This window comes from Lepisma saccharinum, chromosome 11 (genome assembly GCF_977018435.1).
Source record: "Lepisma saccharinum chromosome 11, izLepSacc3.1, whole genome shotgun sequence".
NCBI classification, from domain to species: Eukaryota; Metazoa; Arthropoda; class Insecta; order Zygentoma; family Lepismatidae; genus Lepisma; species Lepisma saccharinum.
The window spans coordinates 42401878-42420734 of record NC_139239.1 but is presented as its reverse complement, the minus strand read 5'-3'; the positions used below and the strand labels follow the sequence as shown (position 1 = coordinate 42420734).

Below are 18857 nucleotides of genomic sequence, written 5' to 3'. Positions count from 1 at the left end.
AGTTTGAAAGGTTATCAGCATGTTCAAGAACCTCAGAATGGTCTGGATACTATCAGTCAGTATCCATAGAGTTTATTTGTAGGTAAGGTAAAGTTCTCACATGCACTCATTGATTTGAGGCTGGGTGAGCCCCAGAGCCACTTTGTGTGGTGACAATTCTGACCTTAGTTCAGCCACCCTGGGAAATGAACCCGGGTCTCCTGCATGGCAGTTAGATGCCCTACCGGCTAGACCACTGCAGCTCTTATTTATTTATAGCAATAGAAATTGATATGATGTGTAATTTCTGTATTATCATACAGCTTGTTAACTTTTTCTTTCAGGATGTAGTATCACTAGATGATGAAAGCCATAGCCCTTTCAGTGAAGCAACACATACACCTAGACTGCAACTGACACAGGTAGAATTGAAAGTTGTGCATGTACGAGGGAAAGTCAATATAGAAGTCGCAAAATGAAATATCTTCGAATTGCTGCAATGTGAAATTGTTTTATGAATATCAGTCGTAGCACTGATCCTTTCCACAAGTGTCTGTGTAGGTCAGGCGCGGTTGGCCCTATAGTGCACAGGATCAGTGAACCCCCAGTAATATACGATAATCACCTCGAGAATGAACAATAAACAATGTCTTTACATTTCCACATTATTTCGCTAAAAATTCTACACAATAAGTCATGTATTTGTGCCCATAATACGGCAAACTCTTTTGCTGAGAAGAAGAAACCGCGAATTGGCCGCCCTGATACAGACCCTCAGTTGAACCCCCACAGGACAGCTCTTGCCATTGTGAAAGCTTCGTGCGGGAGCAGAAGCTCGAGGAGGGTATAGGACAAAATACATGGAAGATGATATTGCAGAACCTATGTCTCCACCCAACGGTCATGCGCAGTTCGTTCTCTCGCAGAAGCCGCGGGACAAGGCTCCGTTCTTGCTGCTTCCTCCCTTCCAGTGTTGCTGTGTGGGGTTCAAGTTTGAAGCGCACGCATTACATATTCAATCTTCTCTTTGTATCATTTTGGTACCGAACTTCTTGGAATAAATGCAAGATTGTGGCAGAGATGGATGAGTGGAAACAAATAAAAGCTGGAATTAGATGCGATGAATTAAAATAAAGGAGATACATTACCAAAATAGCTCGTGCATGCATTCAGGGGTTTTTCCTTAAAGGTGGAAACACTTCGGGTTCGCGAAAGAGAAAGAATGGCGCGAGACGTGACTTGCTGTCGCTCGGTGTCAATCGTCTCAAGTTTGTTAGTTTTTGAAGTGCTTGGATACTTGTTGGAAAGTATTAAGTAATGCTGCGAGTGAAGCGAGGGATGGACTTTACGTAGGTTATGTCATTTAATGCAGTGTAGGCGTTGCTGTCCGTGCAGAAATGCACATAATTAACATAAACAAACTTCCTTGTCCACTGAGAAAAAGCGTGTGCTGGTCAACCAGCCCCAAATTTGAACAAACCTGTTGCGTATCAATGAAAGAGTCTCAGGTTCGATTTCCAGTATGCACATGCCATTAGTTGCCATTTCCCTTTAATAAACGTAGGACCAGTTCTGATTAGTCGGCATGGACGTCCGGAAGGGGAAAAGGGGGCCGTCCCCCATGGAAATTGAATGTAAACCAAAAATTATATATTACACTCATATAATTTAATTTCAGTCACAGTAATTTTTGCTAATTATTATAAAAGCGTTGCAGTAACTTCAGACTGAAGGAGTGTTTTTTGCTTCTCCTGGGGAAAAAAAAACATATTACTTGCCCCTACTTGAGGACGTCCATTCCAACAAAACTCAACTTTTTTCATAAAGGCACAATTTATTGTAGTTTCAACCCTAAATTTATTCGCACACCCCTAATACAAGACCTTTTACTCCCAGATAAAAAAAAATCTGGACAAATCTTTTAAGCCCTCCCCCCATTCTTTTGTTAGGCGAAGGAAGTTTATTATGCGGAAACTGAATATATGTCACATGACTTCAGTGAACCCCCGGGTAAATAATGCACGAGCCGTGCCTGGTGTAGGTGGCAACACCACCGTGTATCGTCATGTAGTCATGTTCTCGTACGGTGGTGAGTCATTTGAGTGCCAAGTGGGTAAGATGGCAGGTGTGTTAGCTGAGTGTATGCATGGTGAGCAACGGGCCGTAATTCGATGTCTGTGGGCGCAGGACAAATCTGCTGAGCGAGTCCACAAGGAAATGTTACCTGTTTACTGTAACAAATGTTTATCCAGGAAAACCGTTTACAACTGGGTGGAACATTTCAATCGTGGTCGACCAGCATCAGTGATACCGTTCATCCAGGTTGTCCTACAGAATTTTCCAGTGACGCTACCACGAGGAAAGTGGAAGACATGATCCCGGCCAATCGATATGTGACTATGGACGGCTTTACAGTTGAATTGCTCACATGGAACAGCGTACAGCATTGTGCATGACAACTTGAAGTTTCACAAAGTGTGTGCCGGATGGGTTCCTCATAAGCTCACTGACCAACACAAAGACACTAGAATGGGCCCGTCATTACAGCATCTCTTGAGGTACGCCAGAGAGGGCTGCAAGTTCCTTAACTGCATCCTCACTGGTGACAAAATCATTATTCACCCGTTTGAACCGGAAACAAAATGCACCAGTATGGAATTGAAACATCCCTCATCACCAAAAACGAAGAAGTTCAAGGTCACCCAGTCAGCACGGAAGGTGCTTGTTTTGGGACAGTAAAGGCATCCTTCTCGTGAAATTTCTGCCCCAGGCTCACACTGTCACTCCAGCCACGTATTGCAGAACGAAGTTACGGTCAGCCATTCGCAGGAAACGTCCAGGTGCTTTGGGAGATGGCGTTCTTCTGTTGGATGACAATGCTCGTCCACACAGTGCCAATATCACAGTGACTCACATACAGTCCCTAGGTTGGGAACAACTGGAACATCCAGCCTACAGTCCGGATTTGGCACCATCCGACTTTCATCTCTTTGGTCCACTGAAGAAGCACCTGAGTGGCTACCGGTTCCAGGATACGGAGGAGGTCTATCTGGAGGTTACCAGTATGACAATAAAAATAATACATTGTCATAACTACATTTGAAAATGGTTAGGCTAAGTCCAAAATTCCACATTTGTGCAATATCTATAATAATTTAGTCATATGATTGCTCAAAATTTTATTCATATAATGCAATGAAGTGGCTGAAATTACTATTTAAACTAATTTCATTAAATATTATGTTTAAAAAAGCCAATTTGTATATCATGACAAAATTATCAAATTGTGAAATATTCTGAATATTGTGAATATTCATATTCATAACAGTTATTTTTGACTGACAAAATGAAAAACAAATATTTTAAACCATATGTGTTCTTTCTGACAAGAAAGATATGATACTTTCAAATTTATAATTAAATTTATTGAAATTATGTACATTTGCATTGACATCAAGGTTTATATATAAAGGTCAACTCTTTAAAATTGTTCAATGTTTAATATGATGTCATACTTGGTATTTTGTACCAACATTCAAAAAATAGTAATTGTAATCATTAGATAAGTATATTGTGATATACATAGTAAAATAGCTGTAACAGAGCAAATATGTACATTTACAACACAAACATTCAAGCTGTTAAGCACTTATGGACAAAAATATAAAACAAAAACAATTGAAAATAACACATACTAAAAAATCTGGCTTGAACTAGTTGATCTAATACTAGTTGTCTGTGACTTTTAAAAATCTCAAGATGGATGGTACATAAGTAAAAATGTGACGATTGGTGAAGGTTTGATATCATTAAAAATCTGGATCTTTTGAGAGATTATACTTGATCAGTTTATCTTTAATAGTTTGTTGAAACTATATAGAGACATTTTGTTGATAACAGAAGCTTGAAAATGCTTTTATAATGGAATAATCTGTATAACGAAAAAGGAAACATTTGGAACTGGTGTAAAGTGCCTAGTTTAATAATTGAGAGCAGGAAATTATTATCTGCTGGCATCAGCATTAACTAGCTAGTAAATGAATATTGCATTATCTAAAATGAAATGTTATGAGAAATAAGACTAAGTGAGTGTAATATTTTCTACATTTTGAATGTGAACAAGCCAAATGTGAAGTTTTGAAAATTGAAGGAAGCCATCTTGTGGACCTGATTGAGGAATCTGACATGTTGAGTGTGCTCAGATGTAGAACTGACGCATACTCAAATATTTAGTGAAAAACTTGCTCTGTCTCACAAGGAGATAATAAAGAAATGTTTTCTACATATAAATAACATTTATATGTTATAAATGTTCTGGTAAATAATTGCATAATTTGATGCTATTGTAATTTTTGTTGTTTCTAGTTTTTTTTTTTTCTTTTCATTTTTATCAATATAATAATTATAAAGTTATCAGTATATGTAAATTTAAATTTCCTTTTCAACATAGCACCATAGTTACCTATTGTGCCAATACTGAGTTTAAATTATACTGACAAAGTTGTTATATATTTAAGATTATGAGACGTCAGGTGATTAGTTGAAAAGGTTCAAGCTTATAATAATCTTTGTATTGTTTTGCATCTTGTTCTTGTTTCTGAGGTTAGGTGTTTATTTCTTTAAATATGTCAGATCCAAAGGGGGATTTCTGCTTGGCAGATGTTATGGCTGCTCTCAATGCTATCAAGGATGGCCAAACAGAGCTCAAAGCTAATCAGGACAAGACTAATGCTCAATTGACAGAGCTGAATGATATTATTAAAACTAGTATCTCAGAAGTCAGAGTGTTCAGAGATGAAATCAAGGCTACTTGTACAGAGCTTAGAGAAGAGATCAAAGATGAACTCGAGGTGGGTGAAAAGACAAAAATGGCGGCAGTTATATGTGTGCAAAGAGCCTATTCAATGTCAACCTCAGATAAGTTGGAGGAAATAGATGATATGTCCAGGCTTCTGCAAGAACAGGGAGATGAAAGTGAAGAAGATGCAATTCCTCTCAAAGAACAAAGTATCTTGAAACTAGGAGAGACTTACAAGAAAGATGGCAAAGCAAAAGAACTGGCTGAACTTATTAAACAGACGAGACCCTTCCTCTGCACCATTAGTAAGGCGAAGGCAGCAAAATTGGTTCGTGCTCTGGTTGACATGTTCTTGGATCTGGAAGCCAGCATTGGCAGTAAAGTTCAGTTGTGCAAGGAGTGCATTGAGTGTGCAAAACAAGAGAAAAAGACTATCCTCTGGAAGTATTTGGAAGCCTGCCTAATAGCTTTGTATTTTGACACTGGAATGTTTACTGAAGCTCTTCACTTAGGATCGACCTTATTAAGAGAACTGAATAAGTTAGATGACAAAAATTTATTGCTAGAGGTTCAACTTCTAGAAAGTAAAACTTACCATGCCTTGAGTAATCTTCCAAAAGCATGTGCAGCACTTACCTCAGCTCGGACTACAGCTAATTTAATTTATTGCCCTCCAAAACTACAAGCATCGCTTGATATGCAGTCAGGCATTCTTCATGCTGCTAACGAGAGAGACTTCAAAACAGCATACTCTTACTTCTATGAAGCATTTGAAGGCTATGATAGTGTGAAAAGCTCAAAGGCTTTGACTGCATTGAAGTACATGCTGTTGTCTAAAATAATGTTGAACACACCAGAAGATGTGCAGCAGATCATAAGCGGGAAACTGGCTCTGAAGTATGCCGGAAGTGCAATTGAAGCTATGAAGTGTGTTGCTCAAGCAAGTCTTAAGAGATCTCTGGTAGACTTTCAGGAGGCTGTGGATAAGTTTAAAGAAGAACTGGAAAATGATCCAATTGTTCGAGCACATTTAGACAGCCTTTATGACACAGTGTTGGAACAAAACCTTTGTCAAATCATCGAACCTTATTCTCGTGTTCAGGTGGATTATGTTTCAAAATGCATTAACATACCTGTAAACCAAGTAGAGAAGAAACTTTCCCAAATGATTTTGGACAAGAAGTTTCACGGTATTCTAGACCAAGGTGAAGGGTTATTTCCCCAAAGTGTTTCAAATGTCCAGTTGAAGGATACAATTAGGAAAGGCACCAAACTTAAATTGAAACAAATTAATAAGACTGTTTTCACCAATTGCCCAGGTGCAAGGAGGAAAGTAACAACCCATCCTAAACATGTTCGTAAAAGAACATTCAGGCAGAGATGTTTGAAATTATGGTGGAGAAAATTTCGTCTAGAATCATTCCATGCTTACTCCTCACATATTTGTACTTTGACTGTGATAGCATACTTGATCATGCATTGTACACATGTACGCAGAAGATGTCACGATGGTGTCGTGAAGTTAAAGTTAACTTCAAATTTGTAATGTTGTAGACTTACATTTTAATAATTTGATTACTTACCTGTAATGTATCTTTTCAAAGGCATTGTTGCAGCGTTACTATATTTTATCAGATGTGACTGAAAATTACTTGATGGGTAAACATTGATACTTACTTATAGTGCTTATCATTTGTGATTAAGTTCATAATTACAGTAATATGAGCTATGAGTGTTGTAACATTATTATGTGGTTGCATATATTTGGAAAAAGTATGTTATGAAATATACATAGTTTTATTAGTATGTGAATTTGAAACATACAGTTTAGCGAAATAACTATATTGTGTACATGTAACATCTGATACGAAGAGTTATCTTGAATACTTTCACTATGACAGTGTCAGTACATGTTTTAATTTGGGTATTGTCGATGGAGTAAGGTCAGTGGTTACATAGCTTGACATGTTGAGTCATGAATATAGTTCTGTTTCAATGCTGAAATAAATAAATCACAAATGCAAACCCTAAAGTTGAAAAATATTATCAAAGATTCTTTGTTTAAAGAAAAGAATTACACTTTACTTTGTTCTGTGTGAACATAAAGTATAACTTTGTGGCCTAAGGACAGGTTCACAAGCTTCCGATATCATGTGAAGTAAAGACAAGTCGACTTTGAAGTGTTATAAGGGGATGTTGAAGAAACCGAAGACAGGTTTCATCCAAACACAGAAAAGTCTCGGAGCATCAAGCCTTAAATGGTTCAATATAATGATTTGGAATTTAATATCCTTTATCTCAGATTACAAGGTGATGGTAGGGGAGTAGTTAGAACACTCACACCCGATGGTAACCTGTTGTCTAGGTGGAGTAGTAGAATATTAATAAAGGGGTTCATGCATATTTATTCACTTTGTTCAGCAGTCTCATTCTTCTGTTGGAATACACTGTTAGCAATAAAGGTGTGGTAATTTGAGCACACGTGTTAACATTTGACCACATGTAAGCTGACAACTTATTATGATTGTATACCCATCTGACTTTCAAAGCTTTTTAATCTTAACAAAGATTGATTTGCTATACATCCTGAAATATTGTTGCAGGATAATTTAATCTATACTTACCATCCACAGAGTAAAGTAACTCCAAGGGTTGGTTGGTTGGGAGTTTCTTATTGACTGAGTGTCAAGGGTGGTATATAAGACCTCAGTTCTTTATTTTTTCATTCTTCGTATATTAATTTTGGCATTATGAAATTGCTTATGCTAACTTGTTGTTTATTTTGTTGGTTTGAAGGAAAAAAGATACTGCTTCATTTCACAACCATACCCATGAGGGTTGGTTGGTTGAGTTCTTCTTCTTAGGATGTTGGTTAAAGGTGGTACTGTGAGTCACAGTACTTTGTGCAGAATTTTTCTTTTGTCAGCTGTTATTGTCAAAATTTTCTCACTTTTCATACTTCTTTCTTTGAGTCTGAAACATTAGTTCAGGTATGAAGTATTCCTCTGTAGAGTTTGCCTTAAGTTGATCTTCATGATCCGACATTGGTCTTCCATCATATTTCTTGATCCTTAGTTGTGTTGAACGGTGAAAAAATTTAATGTAACAAATATTCTTTGTTATGTGTATTTTGGAATGCAAAAAAAAAAAATGTATAATATAATGTGATGGCATGTGCATAATAATTTTGAATGCTAAGATTTAGCTTTGGCTTGAAAAATATTTACTAGAGCACAAAGATTCCAAGAATTGAATCGTAGGCTCAAATAGGAATGAACTTGACAAAGAGCAAAGTGATTCACGTGTTGATCCAAGCTTCAGTCAAGTAGTAGTTTCCTTTAAAAATGCTAGAAGGCATTATGGCTCCAAAATGTGTTCACAAAGGGCTGAATAGTAAGTTCGAGCCGTGACGCTGCGAGTTCAGGAACAACAATTATTTATGATTTATAATTTCTGTGCACACATCATAATTTATACATTTCTTGCATGAATTCATTTGCAATGTAAGAAATCTTATATTCAGCACTCCGTAAATCTGAGGATGTTTGCTTTTCGATGCAGGGACTTACATTTTTGTCTTGTTAGCCGATGTTGCTAGATGAATGGATCAATTCCTAATGGGAAATTTAGATCAGAGGTAACTTACTCTACATGTAGAAAATTATTATTAATATATTTTTTGGCTAAATAAAAATTATGCTCCCAGGTTGAGAATGAAGTTCTGAATGGTGCTTCATTGTTTGATAACACTGGGGAACAGTGAAATTGCGGCACAGTGTTTGAGAGCTAATTTAGGGCAATTTCATGCTGCTGAATAATGATATAATAATATATTTCCTGAATTGGCTCTAATTTATGAAATAAATGCAACTAAACCAAAATGGCGGAAACATAAGACATACATATAAATGAACTTCCAACAACAATTTAATATTTCTTTTTGTGATTACAATCATTATTATAAAAATAAATTTATATAGGCCTATGATCATAATAATTAAGAAAATATGTACACAATGAAGTAACAAACTATATGAAACGTTTTCTATACGATTTCCTGCTGTATTGTTTTTTAGGACAATCCCTCTGTAAGCTCCAACAGTGGCCGGCCATCATGTGGCGATCCCACCGTCCCTGGTACCTTTCTTGCATTAGCTTTTTATCCTGATGGAACCTTTCTCCCCGTTCTTCACTAAAACCACCAAGGTTCTCAGGAAATCTGTCAATGTGGCTATGTAGAAAATGTATCTTCACACTCATATTAGCTCCCAATTTCTCAAAATTTTTCAACACATTTCCAACTATATCGGGGTACTTTTCTGCTCTGTGATTCCCAAAAAAGTTTTTGACGACGGACACAAAGCTCAGCCAGGCCTCAGATTCAATGTAAGACATGTAAGTTGTAAAATTGGCATCATTTATAAGTGTACGAATTTGTGGTGGTCCGTCAAAGATTCCTGCATTCAATTTTACAATACTTAGTCCTGGAAAAGTGTGGCATATATATTTGAAACAATCACCACTTGTATGTAAGGCCTTGACAAACTGTTTTATCAACCCAAGTTTAATATGCAGTGGCGGAAGGATTATTTTGTCCCTATCTATCAGCGGTTCATGAATGATATTAGCTTTTCCCACTAATATTTTCCCTTCGGGGCCAAACTGTTATCGTCCAATGCTTTTCTCTAGCACGACTATCCCACAAACATAGGAAACAGGGATACTTTGTGTACCCACTTTGCTGTCCTAGTAAAAAATTCACCATCTTCAAATCCACACACACGAGCCACTTATGTTCAGCATATTCATTTTTTTTTTCTAAAACCATTTTTATGTTTTGGTATTCTTCCTTAAGCTTTGTTGAGTGTCGGATATATTGCCTAGCAATGCTTCATAAGTTGCCTAGCAACAATGTACAAATAAATAAATAAGTTTCTTAATGGGAATTTCAGCTCATTATCAAATTTTGATATTACAGAGAAAACCGTAGAGTAATTGTACCTCCTACATTTTCCATGGTGTGTTTAATTTTATAACTGGAGTCAATTCAACTGAACCAATCATACAATTGGCAATCACAGCTGTTTTTTGTGCTGAAACTGTTATTAAACTTTATGCCGCAAAATAAAATCTTTTTTTTGTTCCCCAGTGTAATAAATAATAATGTTATGTAGGTACATTGTTTATGTAAAAATGGTTACTTTACTGGATAATAATTGTTGGTATGTCGAACTTGATGTTTTTTGTTTTTCAATATTATTATGTACAAAAAATTCATTATGGGTAGTTGCACTGTATTGGTTCATGATGAACAAGTTCTTGTTGTATTGTTGGAAAACAAATATTCAGTCACACTCGATTGATTATAATGCTGACCATGTAAACAGATTGTAAATATAGAGGCATTATATTAATTATTATATGTTAAATGTCTCAGTAGGGCTCAGATCTGTTGTGGGTTCGTCCCTTGTTGAGCGCCAGTATGACAATAAAAATAATACATTGTCATAACTACATTTGAAAATGGTTAGGCTAAGTCCAAAATTCCACATTTGTGCAATATCTATAATAATTTAGTCATATGATTGCTCAAAATTTTATTCATATAATGCAATGAAGTGGCTGAAATTACTATTTAAACTAATTTCATTAAATATTATGTTTAAAAAAGCCAATTTGTATATCATGACAAAATTATCAAATTGTGAAATATTCTGAATATTGTGAATATTCATATTCATAACAGTTATTTTTGACTGACAAAATGAAAAACAAATATTTTAAACCATATGTGTTCTTTCTGACAAGAAAGATATGATACTTTCAAATTTATAATTAAATTTATTGAAATTATGTACATTTGCATTGACATCAAGGTTTATATATAAAGGTCAACTCTTTAAAATTGTTCAATGTTTAATATGATGTCATACTTGGTATTTTGTACCAACATTCAAAAAATAGTAATTGTAATCATTAGATAAGTATATTGTGATATACATAGTAAAATAGCTGTAACAGAGCAAATATGTACATTTACAACACAAACATTCAAGCTGTTAAGCACTTATGGACAAAAATATAAAACAAAAACAATTGAAAATAACACATACTAAAAAATCTGGCTTGAACTAGTTGATCTAATACTAGTTGTCTGTGACTTTTAAAAATCTCAAGATGGATGGTACATAAGTAAAAATGTGACGATTGGTGAAGGTTTGATATCATTAAAAATCTGGATCTTTTGAGAGATTATACTTGATCAGTTTATCTTTAATAGTTTGTTGAAACTATATAGAGACATTTTGTTGATAACAGAAGCTTGAAAATGCTTTTATAATGGAATAATCTGTATAACGAAAAAGGAAACATTTGGAACTGGTGTAAAGTGCCTAGTTTAATAATTGAGAGCAGGAAATTATTATCTGCTGGCATCAGCATTAACTAGCTAGTAAATGAATATTGCATTATCTAAAATGAAATGTTATGAGAAATAAGACTAAGTGAGTGTAATATTTTCTACATTTTGAATGTGAACAAGCCAAATGTGAAGTTTTGAAAATTGAAGGAAGCCATCTTGTGGACCTGATTGAGGAATCTGACATGTTGAGTGTGCTCAGATGTAGAACTGACGCATACTCAAATATTTAGTGAAAAACTTGCTCTGTCTCACAAGGAGATAATAAAGAAATGTTTTCTACATATAAATAACATTTATATGTTATAAATGTTCTGGTAAATAATTGCATAATTTGATGCTATTGTAATTTTTGTTGTTTCTAGTTTTTTTTTTTCTTTTCATTTTTATCAATATAATAATTATAAAGTTATCAGTATATGTAAATTTAAATTTCCTTTTCAACATAGCACCATAGTTACCTATTGTGCCAATACTGAGTTTAAATTATACTGACAAAGTTGTTATACCAGCTGGCTACGACACCAACCACAAACCTTCTTCGCTGCTGGCTTTGAGGGACTCGTGAAATGCTGGGACAAGTGCCTAAATGTTTATGGAGATTATGTTGAAAAATAACCACATTTCATCAGGAAACTATTTCAACTTTTCTTTCTATTCCATTTTGCGACTTATATATTGACTTACCCTCGTATTAACATGCAGCTTGATTGATATTTAGATCATACATGAAGAATGTTAGCTTCAAAATGATTCCTTTTGTGAGGTTTATGCAACTGCTGTAACTGCAGTGACTATTACAATGATTTTATGATATTTTCAGTTTCTGTTATGATTAGGGATGGGCTGGTATGGATTTTTTTACCAGCATCGAAATATTTCCAATTGAAAATGAGCTGATTAAAGTGTGGTATTGAGATGTTTGTCCCAACAGTGTGCCAATTTCTCAATCTCCTTCATAGAAAGTGACAATATATAATCATTAATTTAAAAAAACAACTAAGACCGTCATAGCACATACCTTGTTTTATCTTTTTAATTATCAGATTGGCCTTGATCCTTCTTCTGGGATGGAATATAGAAAGGAAAAGTGGTTGGTAGCTGCAGGAATTGACTAGTCCTTCCACCAATGTGATCAACTTTTTATGCTTTTTAATGTTAAATCATTTTAGGGCCATTTTTTCAATGTCTGGTCAACTTTTTGGTTAGCCAACTACCATTTGGAGTTTACCTCCAATTTTAACCATTTTTTTAAATGTAATAATTAGCAATGTTTAGTTGGGCATGTGGTAATTGTTAGTTGGCAGTGCTGGGGATTGAGATGTGGAGAACCCTGTAGTGTTTTCATTTTTTCTTATGTATCTGATAAGCCTCTTGAATCTATCTGTGACTGTCCTATATATTTGTGTTTCCAACTGCATTCATAATACAAAGTCCAATATTCAAATGCAGTTCAAATTCAATTATTGTAAGTTTCTGTTATCATTTATTATATTTTCCCTGAAGCGACTGAATGTTTGATATGCAGCATATTTTGTTGCAGGAGAAACCTGAGGTAGACATGAGTACATCGGAGAAAAGAAGTACCATTCCAAAAGGAAAATCCTTGGAAGAGGTAAGAAATTGTAGTTGTGAGAATTGAGATTAACTGATTATATTTATTTACTTAGCATCAAAGCTTGCAAAATTGTGTGCTGGTTTTGTTTTCTCACAAGTTGCACAAGTGACATGTACAGTCATGGACACTTCTGGGTTGTAACGATTCTATTGAAATTTAATGGAATTATTATAACCCAGAAGTGTCCATGACTGTACATAGGTTGTGCTCCAAACCAAGATAAATACATGCAGGGAGGGAAGAATCAAGAGTAGTGAAAAATGGTAGTTGTCGCTGAATACTTTGATAAAGAGAAAGTGCTTTGTTTGCATTTTGTTTTTGACATACACAAGTTTTCAATTTTCTTCAGTCATTCCTTTTTAAAAACCTCATGTACGTATCATTGAGTAAAAAGTTTTGGAAAATATCAAACCTTAATTTGTAAAATTAAAACTTTAACATGTTACCTTTTAGTGGTATTGTGTATTCATTCGGCATTTCAACAAATAAACCCTGGTCTTCTTCAGAAAGCAGTAGATGAAAATCCTAATGTTTCAGGTGTATACTTGATCCAGTGTAAAACATGCAATAAAGTATATATTGGTGAAACTGAAACTGGAAGCGCTATTGAAAAGAGGTTTTCTGAGTATGACGACATAAAACTTGAAAAACAACCACTGCTTGAGTAAAGACATTTCAAATGAAAAAGACTGTCTCAGAACATCCTTGACAAGTAGCCTATAAGTAATGTATCTAAAGCTTGACATATGCTGAAAAATGCAAAAGTAAAGTCAACCATAAAAGTAGAAACATTAGTGAGAGATTGTTAAATTCTTGTTAAAAACCACACAAAATAAATAAACATCATGATAAAAGACGCTTTAGAAGTATATCCAAGCACTTGACTCCATCCTGGAGTTATCATCAGAGCTGATTGAAAGACAGCATCCAGCTGTTTATTTGTTTGGTTTGGTTTTTAAGAAAAATGTTGCCGGCATGTGATGTAAGACGTTTTTAAGTCATAGATGGTAAGTTATAAAACCCATTGATTTGTACTTAAAACAGTTTCATAGATTTTTTTTCAGTTTGTTGAATATTGTTTTTTAAAAAGTTGGTGTAATACATTTTTTACATCCCACTCGGATGCCATTACATCTGCACTTGTGGCGTAGAGCTCGCTTCCGATTCTTTATGCTACACAGGATGCTAAGAAAATTAGGACCAATTCTATCTGTGACATGTGCTATTGAATATGGTATGGCATGAATATGACTTTACATGGTACAGTTTCAACTGCGACAGAAATTTTTTTAAGAATGCCAAGGAAAATGCTTTTGTTCAAAGCAGGCCTAAGGATGTAAGGAAAAATTCGAATACAGTGCAACCACGATTTTACATCCCCCCCCCCCCATTATACATTCATAGGGTGACCAGACACATACATTCAAAAAAGAGGACAGAGCAGGTGAAAAAGGAGGACACCACAAAAATGTCAGCAAATTTGCCATTAGTCACAATTTAATCAATATAAAGAAACTTATCAACACTTTGCACACAGATACTTCTCAGATGACCTTTTTCACTAAATTACACTTACCTTTGAGCCTCCTCGATGGTGTAGTGGTAGCGTCGCCACCTTGTAATCAGGGGGTCCCGGGTTTGATACCCAGTGGAGGCACATAGTGGTTCGAATCCCACTTAAACTGTAGGTCCCATCCCGATTAGCCTTACTGTGCTTAAAGTGGACATAAAACACCAACTCAATCAATCAAGTCCTCTTGCCTTTAAGCAAATCTATGAATCTATTCTGTAACACTTGACTATCATAACTAAGAATTTCTAAATTTGAAGCACAGAGCTTTGCTTCTTTTCCAATTCTTGGATATTAGAATGAAATATTCCCATAAGTGAATGCAAATGTAACAATTAAGCTTTGTTTTCATTTTGTTTCCATTTTTACTATAAAAAAAAACCTAATTAAAATTTAAAAACAAATAGGTAGTTGAGATTGGGACAAGAAATATGATTTTAATGCCACAAACATTTCTAGCACTTTTTCAACAGCAGGGGAAAGTGACAGCCACCTTACACTTTATCTCTATTCATTTCTTCCATCCTTTAAAAGCTGGATATTTTCTTGCGAGATCAAAGTTGAATTTACACTTTCACTTCGTTATTTCATGAAAGTAAATATTGCTTAATAACCAAAATTCTAACTACGTGTTTCTGTATCGCATATGTATGACTCGAAAAGAAACTGGTCAACCTCTATGGCAGTGTAGTTGGCTCAGAGTGGTAAGATGCCAGGAATTTCTGGTATGAATCCAGGCCTGGGTATTGGTTCTCTTTGTGAGTGCCTCTTCATCAAAATCATCATATCATTGCTCATTATCATATTTGCGGTTAGCCAAAACAGGCAGAAAAGTGACGATAATGTATTGGTACAGATTACATGTGTTCTAGCAGTCTCAGAAGGCGAAACAAAGAGTTAGTAGAATAATACTAATGACTCAGTTAGGCAAAGTGATAGTGTTCAGTTTCGGGCAAAGTGATAAGTGTTCAACTCCCAGGTGCTAGGTGAGCATTATTCGAATACTTAACTTGCTCCAAGTGATATGCCTTAAATGATGATCGTTATGTGTGGAAGCATTTTCTTTGCAGCACATTGGCCTTGATCGATGCTATACTCTTTCCAGAAAAGGAGGATGCTTACCGATTTTAAAAAAATCACCCGAATGCCGTACAGAAGCGTAAAAAGGAGGACGTCTAGATAAAAGAGGATGTCTGGTCACCCTATACATTCAATCTTGATGGTCCCAACATCCCAAAATGTTATAGAATTTTCCTTGATTTTACATTTTCCCCCATTTTTAGCTTGGTCCCCTGAAAAATGTAAAATTGAGGTTCCACTGTGTGAGGGAAAATGAAGGAAGCCCTGGAAGAATGAATTAATGCACTGTGTACAATTACTCTGGGAGGGAAAAATGATCTTTAAAACTTGGGGAAAAGATATTTAAAGTCATGTTTGTACAGTGATACATTTAATTGTAATATCAATAATATGATTTGAATTTATTCATTTTATGTAATATCTCAGCAACATAAGAGATTTTATTTTACATTCTGTTTTCAGATTGAGAAGGAAAGTGGGGACCAATTTCTTGAGATAAGTATAACAGAACCTCAGAAGATAGGAGAAGGCATGGGTGCCTATATGGCTTTCAAAGTAGCTACTTCAACTAATATGCCTCTATTCAAAAGGAGGCGTTTCACTGTAATGCGCCGATTTAGTGACTTTTTAGGTCTCCATGATAAATTAGTAGATAAATATCTTCGTTCAGGTAGAATCGTGCCGCCTGCTCCAGAAAAGAGTGTGATTGGTGAGTAGTAAATTTCATGGCATTTTCTAAAACTTGTGTTCTGTTTCAAGTAGCAAAACAATTATAATTGAAGGCTTATTCAATATCATCGATTTTTGCATTTTCCATGTGTACTCACTCAGAATTTTCAGAAAGAATCCAGTTTATTTTGAAGAACTCAAGATTTTAAATTTGGAACCATTGATCTCTTTAAATTCTCAACATGCAAAAGTACTGTGTTGGAAAATGCTGATTTATGCCACAAGGGATGAGAATTTCTTTACTAATATCTTGATTGGCATAAGCGTGAAATATATATAACAGTTGGTAATAATTAGCAGTGTTGTTTTATATGGAGAAAGAGAAAACACTATATGAAACAGGAATATGAAAAATATTTTCAGATTTTTGGTGGAAAAATATCATGGCAGTATTGAAGTATTGGTGTCACATTTTATATATTATGAAGCCTATTTTACAGAAGATTTTTTTATAGATTTTTAGGATACAAGAATACCTATAAAGTAATGAATGAAGCTAATATTGTTTCCAGAAAGTAATAATACTGGGATAAAAACAAAGTTATAGAAACTTACACATGTTACATAATTCAAAGTTTATATTTCTAGTGCCATGTTGATCTTTTATTTGAAACCTTCATTGATGAAGTGTAACTCTTGGTACTTGGTATTTACTCAAGTACATCATGCCATCAAATAAGTTGTTTACCAAATTTTGAAGAACAAGTGCCAGTTTGGTTACCACCAAACCTCTCAGAGGCATCCTTGATGGTGCAGTTACAGCGTTGTCACTTTGTAATCAAGGGATCCTGGGTTCGATACCCGGTGGAGGCACATAGTGGTTCAGATCCCACTTTAAACTGTAGGTCCAGTCCCGATTAGCCTTACAGTGCATAAAATGGACTTAAAACAACAAATCAATGAATCAAACCTCTAGAGTTCAAATCCTGGGTTTAGCATGGGTGTTCTTTGTGAGTGTCCCTTCACCAATTTCATCTAATCACCATCTCTCCTCATCATGATTAGCCAAAAGTGGCATGAAAGCAATGGTAAATAACAAAAATACAAATTGAAAGATGGAAATCAAACATTTTTTTAAGACTGTGCCACTGCAATTGCATTAAAAGTTTGTAATTTGTTTATGAACAGTATTTCCACGTACGAGGTGTATTCGTAAAGTAAGTACTGTTTGCAAATATTTCTGCTGTAGCGATGCAGTCGCGACCGTGTGAGTTATCGCTGACGTCCTTCATCCGTTAGTTAGCTACAGGCACGTGTGGGAGCAGGTCATGCTTTTTCTTCGTAGTTTTCTGAAAGTTTGAAATGTTCAAGAAAATCAATCGGCCCGCCGACTGTAAAGTCTGGTCTGTGATTTGTTTTCTCAATGCAAGAATGGTTGAATTCTTGCCTAGAGGACAGGCCACCAACAAAGATTCCTGCTGTGACACATTAATCCGCCTGCGTCATGCAATTCAAAACAAAAGACGCAGAATGTTTAGCGAAGGCATTGTGTTGCTTCACGACAATGCTCGTCCGCATACGGCCCAACAAACTCATCACGTCATTCGGCTGGGAACAATTTTTTTCATCCGCCAATAGCCCTGACTTGGCACCAAGGTACTACCATCTCTTTCTTCATCTGAAGAAGAAGTTTCTTGCTGGTCAGCGTTTCGACGAGGATGACGATGTCGAAGCAGCAGTGCATAGATGGCTTTCGTCACAGGCAGGAACATTCTATGATGATGAAATACAAAAACTAGTGCCACGCTATGACAAATGCTTGAACAATGGTAGAAACTATGTAGATAAGTAGTTTAAGGTCTGTAGAATACAATGCAAATAAAAAAAGGTACGAAACTATTTTACTTTATTTTTTACATCCTTTTGGTACTTACTTTCCGAATACGCCTCGTATTTACTGTGTATTCTAGCTTAGGATGTTCACTGTATACCTTGGTAAAAAAAAAAAAAAAAGAAATAGAAATTGTATGCCAAATGAAACAAAAATTGAAAGAAAAAAGATCGTGATTCATACTACTCTTTGCCACTGGCCTCCGTGGCTGAGTGGTTAGCACAACATGATATTATGTCCCAGGTTCGAATCCCAGCCGGTCCTTGAGTGTCCCTTGATCAATTTCATCATATCATTACTCATCCTCATTGTCAAGTTTAGCCAAGAATGTCAGAAAAGCAACACTAAATAACAAAGATCGAAGTACTACTTCCCACTACTCTTGATAGAACTACAGAATTTGATTTGCGAATGTGTGACCAGATATTTTTTTCCCCTTGAAATTTATCATGTAATGTTGGAAACGTAGGATAGAGAACAACATGGCGGATAGCACCAGACACGTCTGAAACAGACTCCTGCTACATCGCCCGTTTACGCTAACACAAAGCACTACCACGCGATAAAGGATTCTCCTACACTCGCATACATTAGATACATTGCCTGCAAGACTATCAGGACACCAACATCAACGACAGGGTCAAATCTGAATCAAACAATACGTAACAGACACGCTCTAAGTAGACCCTCCGACAGTGCTACCAACCCACCAGTCAGCAATGTCCAACAAGCAGCTGAACCAACGTTTCGGCACCCTAGAAGCCAAGCTCCAGAAAATCGAAGAAAAGGTAGAAGCGGCCCTAGGATCCACCAGGCAACCCAACACAGAGGCAG

At 35.7% G+C, this 18857-nt stretch overlaps 1 protein-coding gene and 1 pseudogene across 2 annotated transcripts in view; both read left to right on the top strand.

Moving 5' to 3' along the window:
* Positions 1-18857, top strand: part of Snx1 (sorting nexin 1) — a 47495-nt gene that overhangs the window by 3192 nt on the left and 25446 nt on the right. For both annotated transcript variants that reach the window (XM_083130956.1, XM_083130954.1), the window contains 3 exons: positions 324-401; positions 12739-12810; positions 15926-16172. In XM_083130956.1, the coding sequence (XP_082987082.1) occupies positions 324-401; positions 12739-12810; positions 15926-16172 (397 nt within the window). The remainder of the gene's footprint in view (positions 1-323; positions 402-12738; positions 12811-15925; positions 16173-18857) is intronic.
* Positions 4848-6323, top strand: LOC145995349 (26S proteasome non-ATPase regulatory subunit 11 pseudogene; annotated as a pseudogene).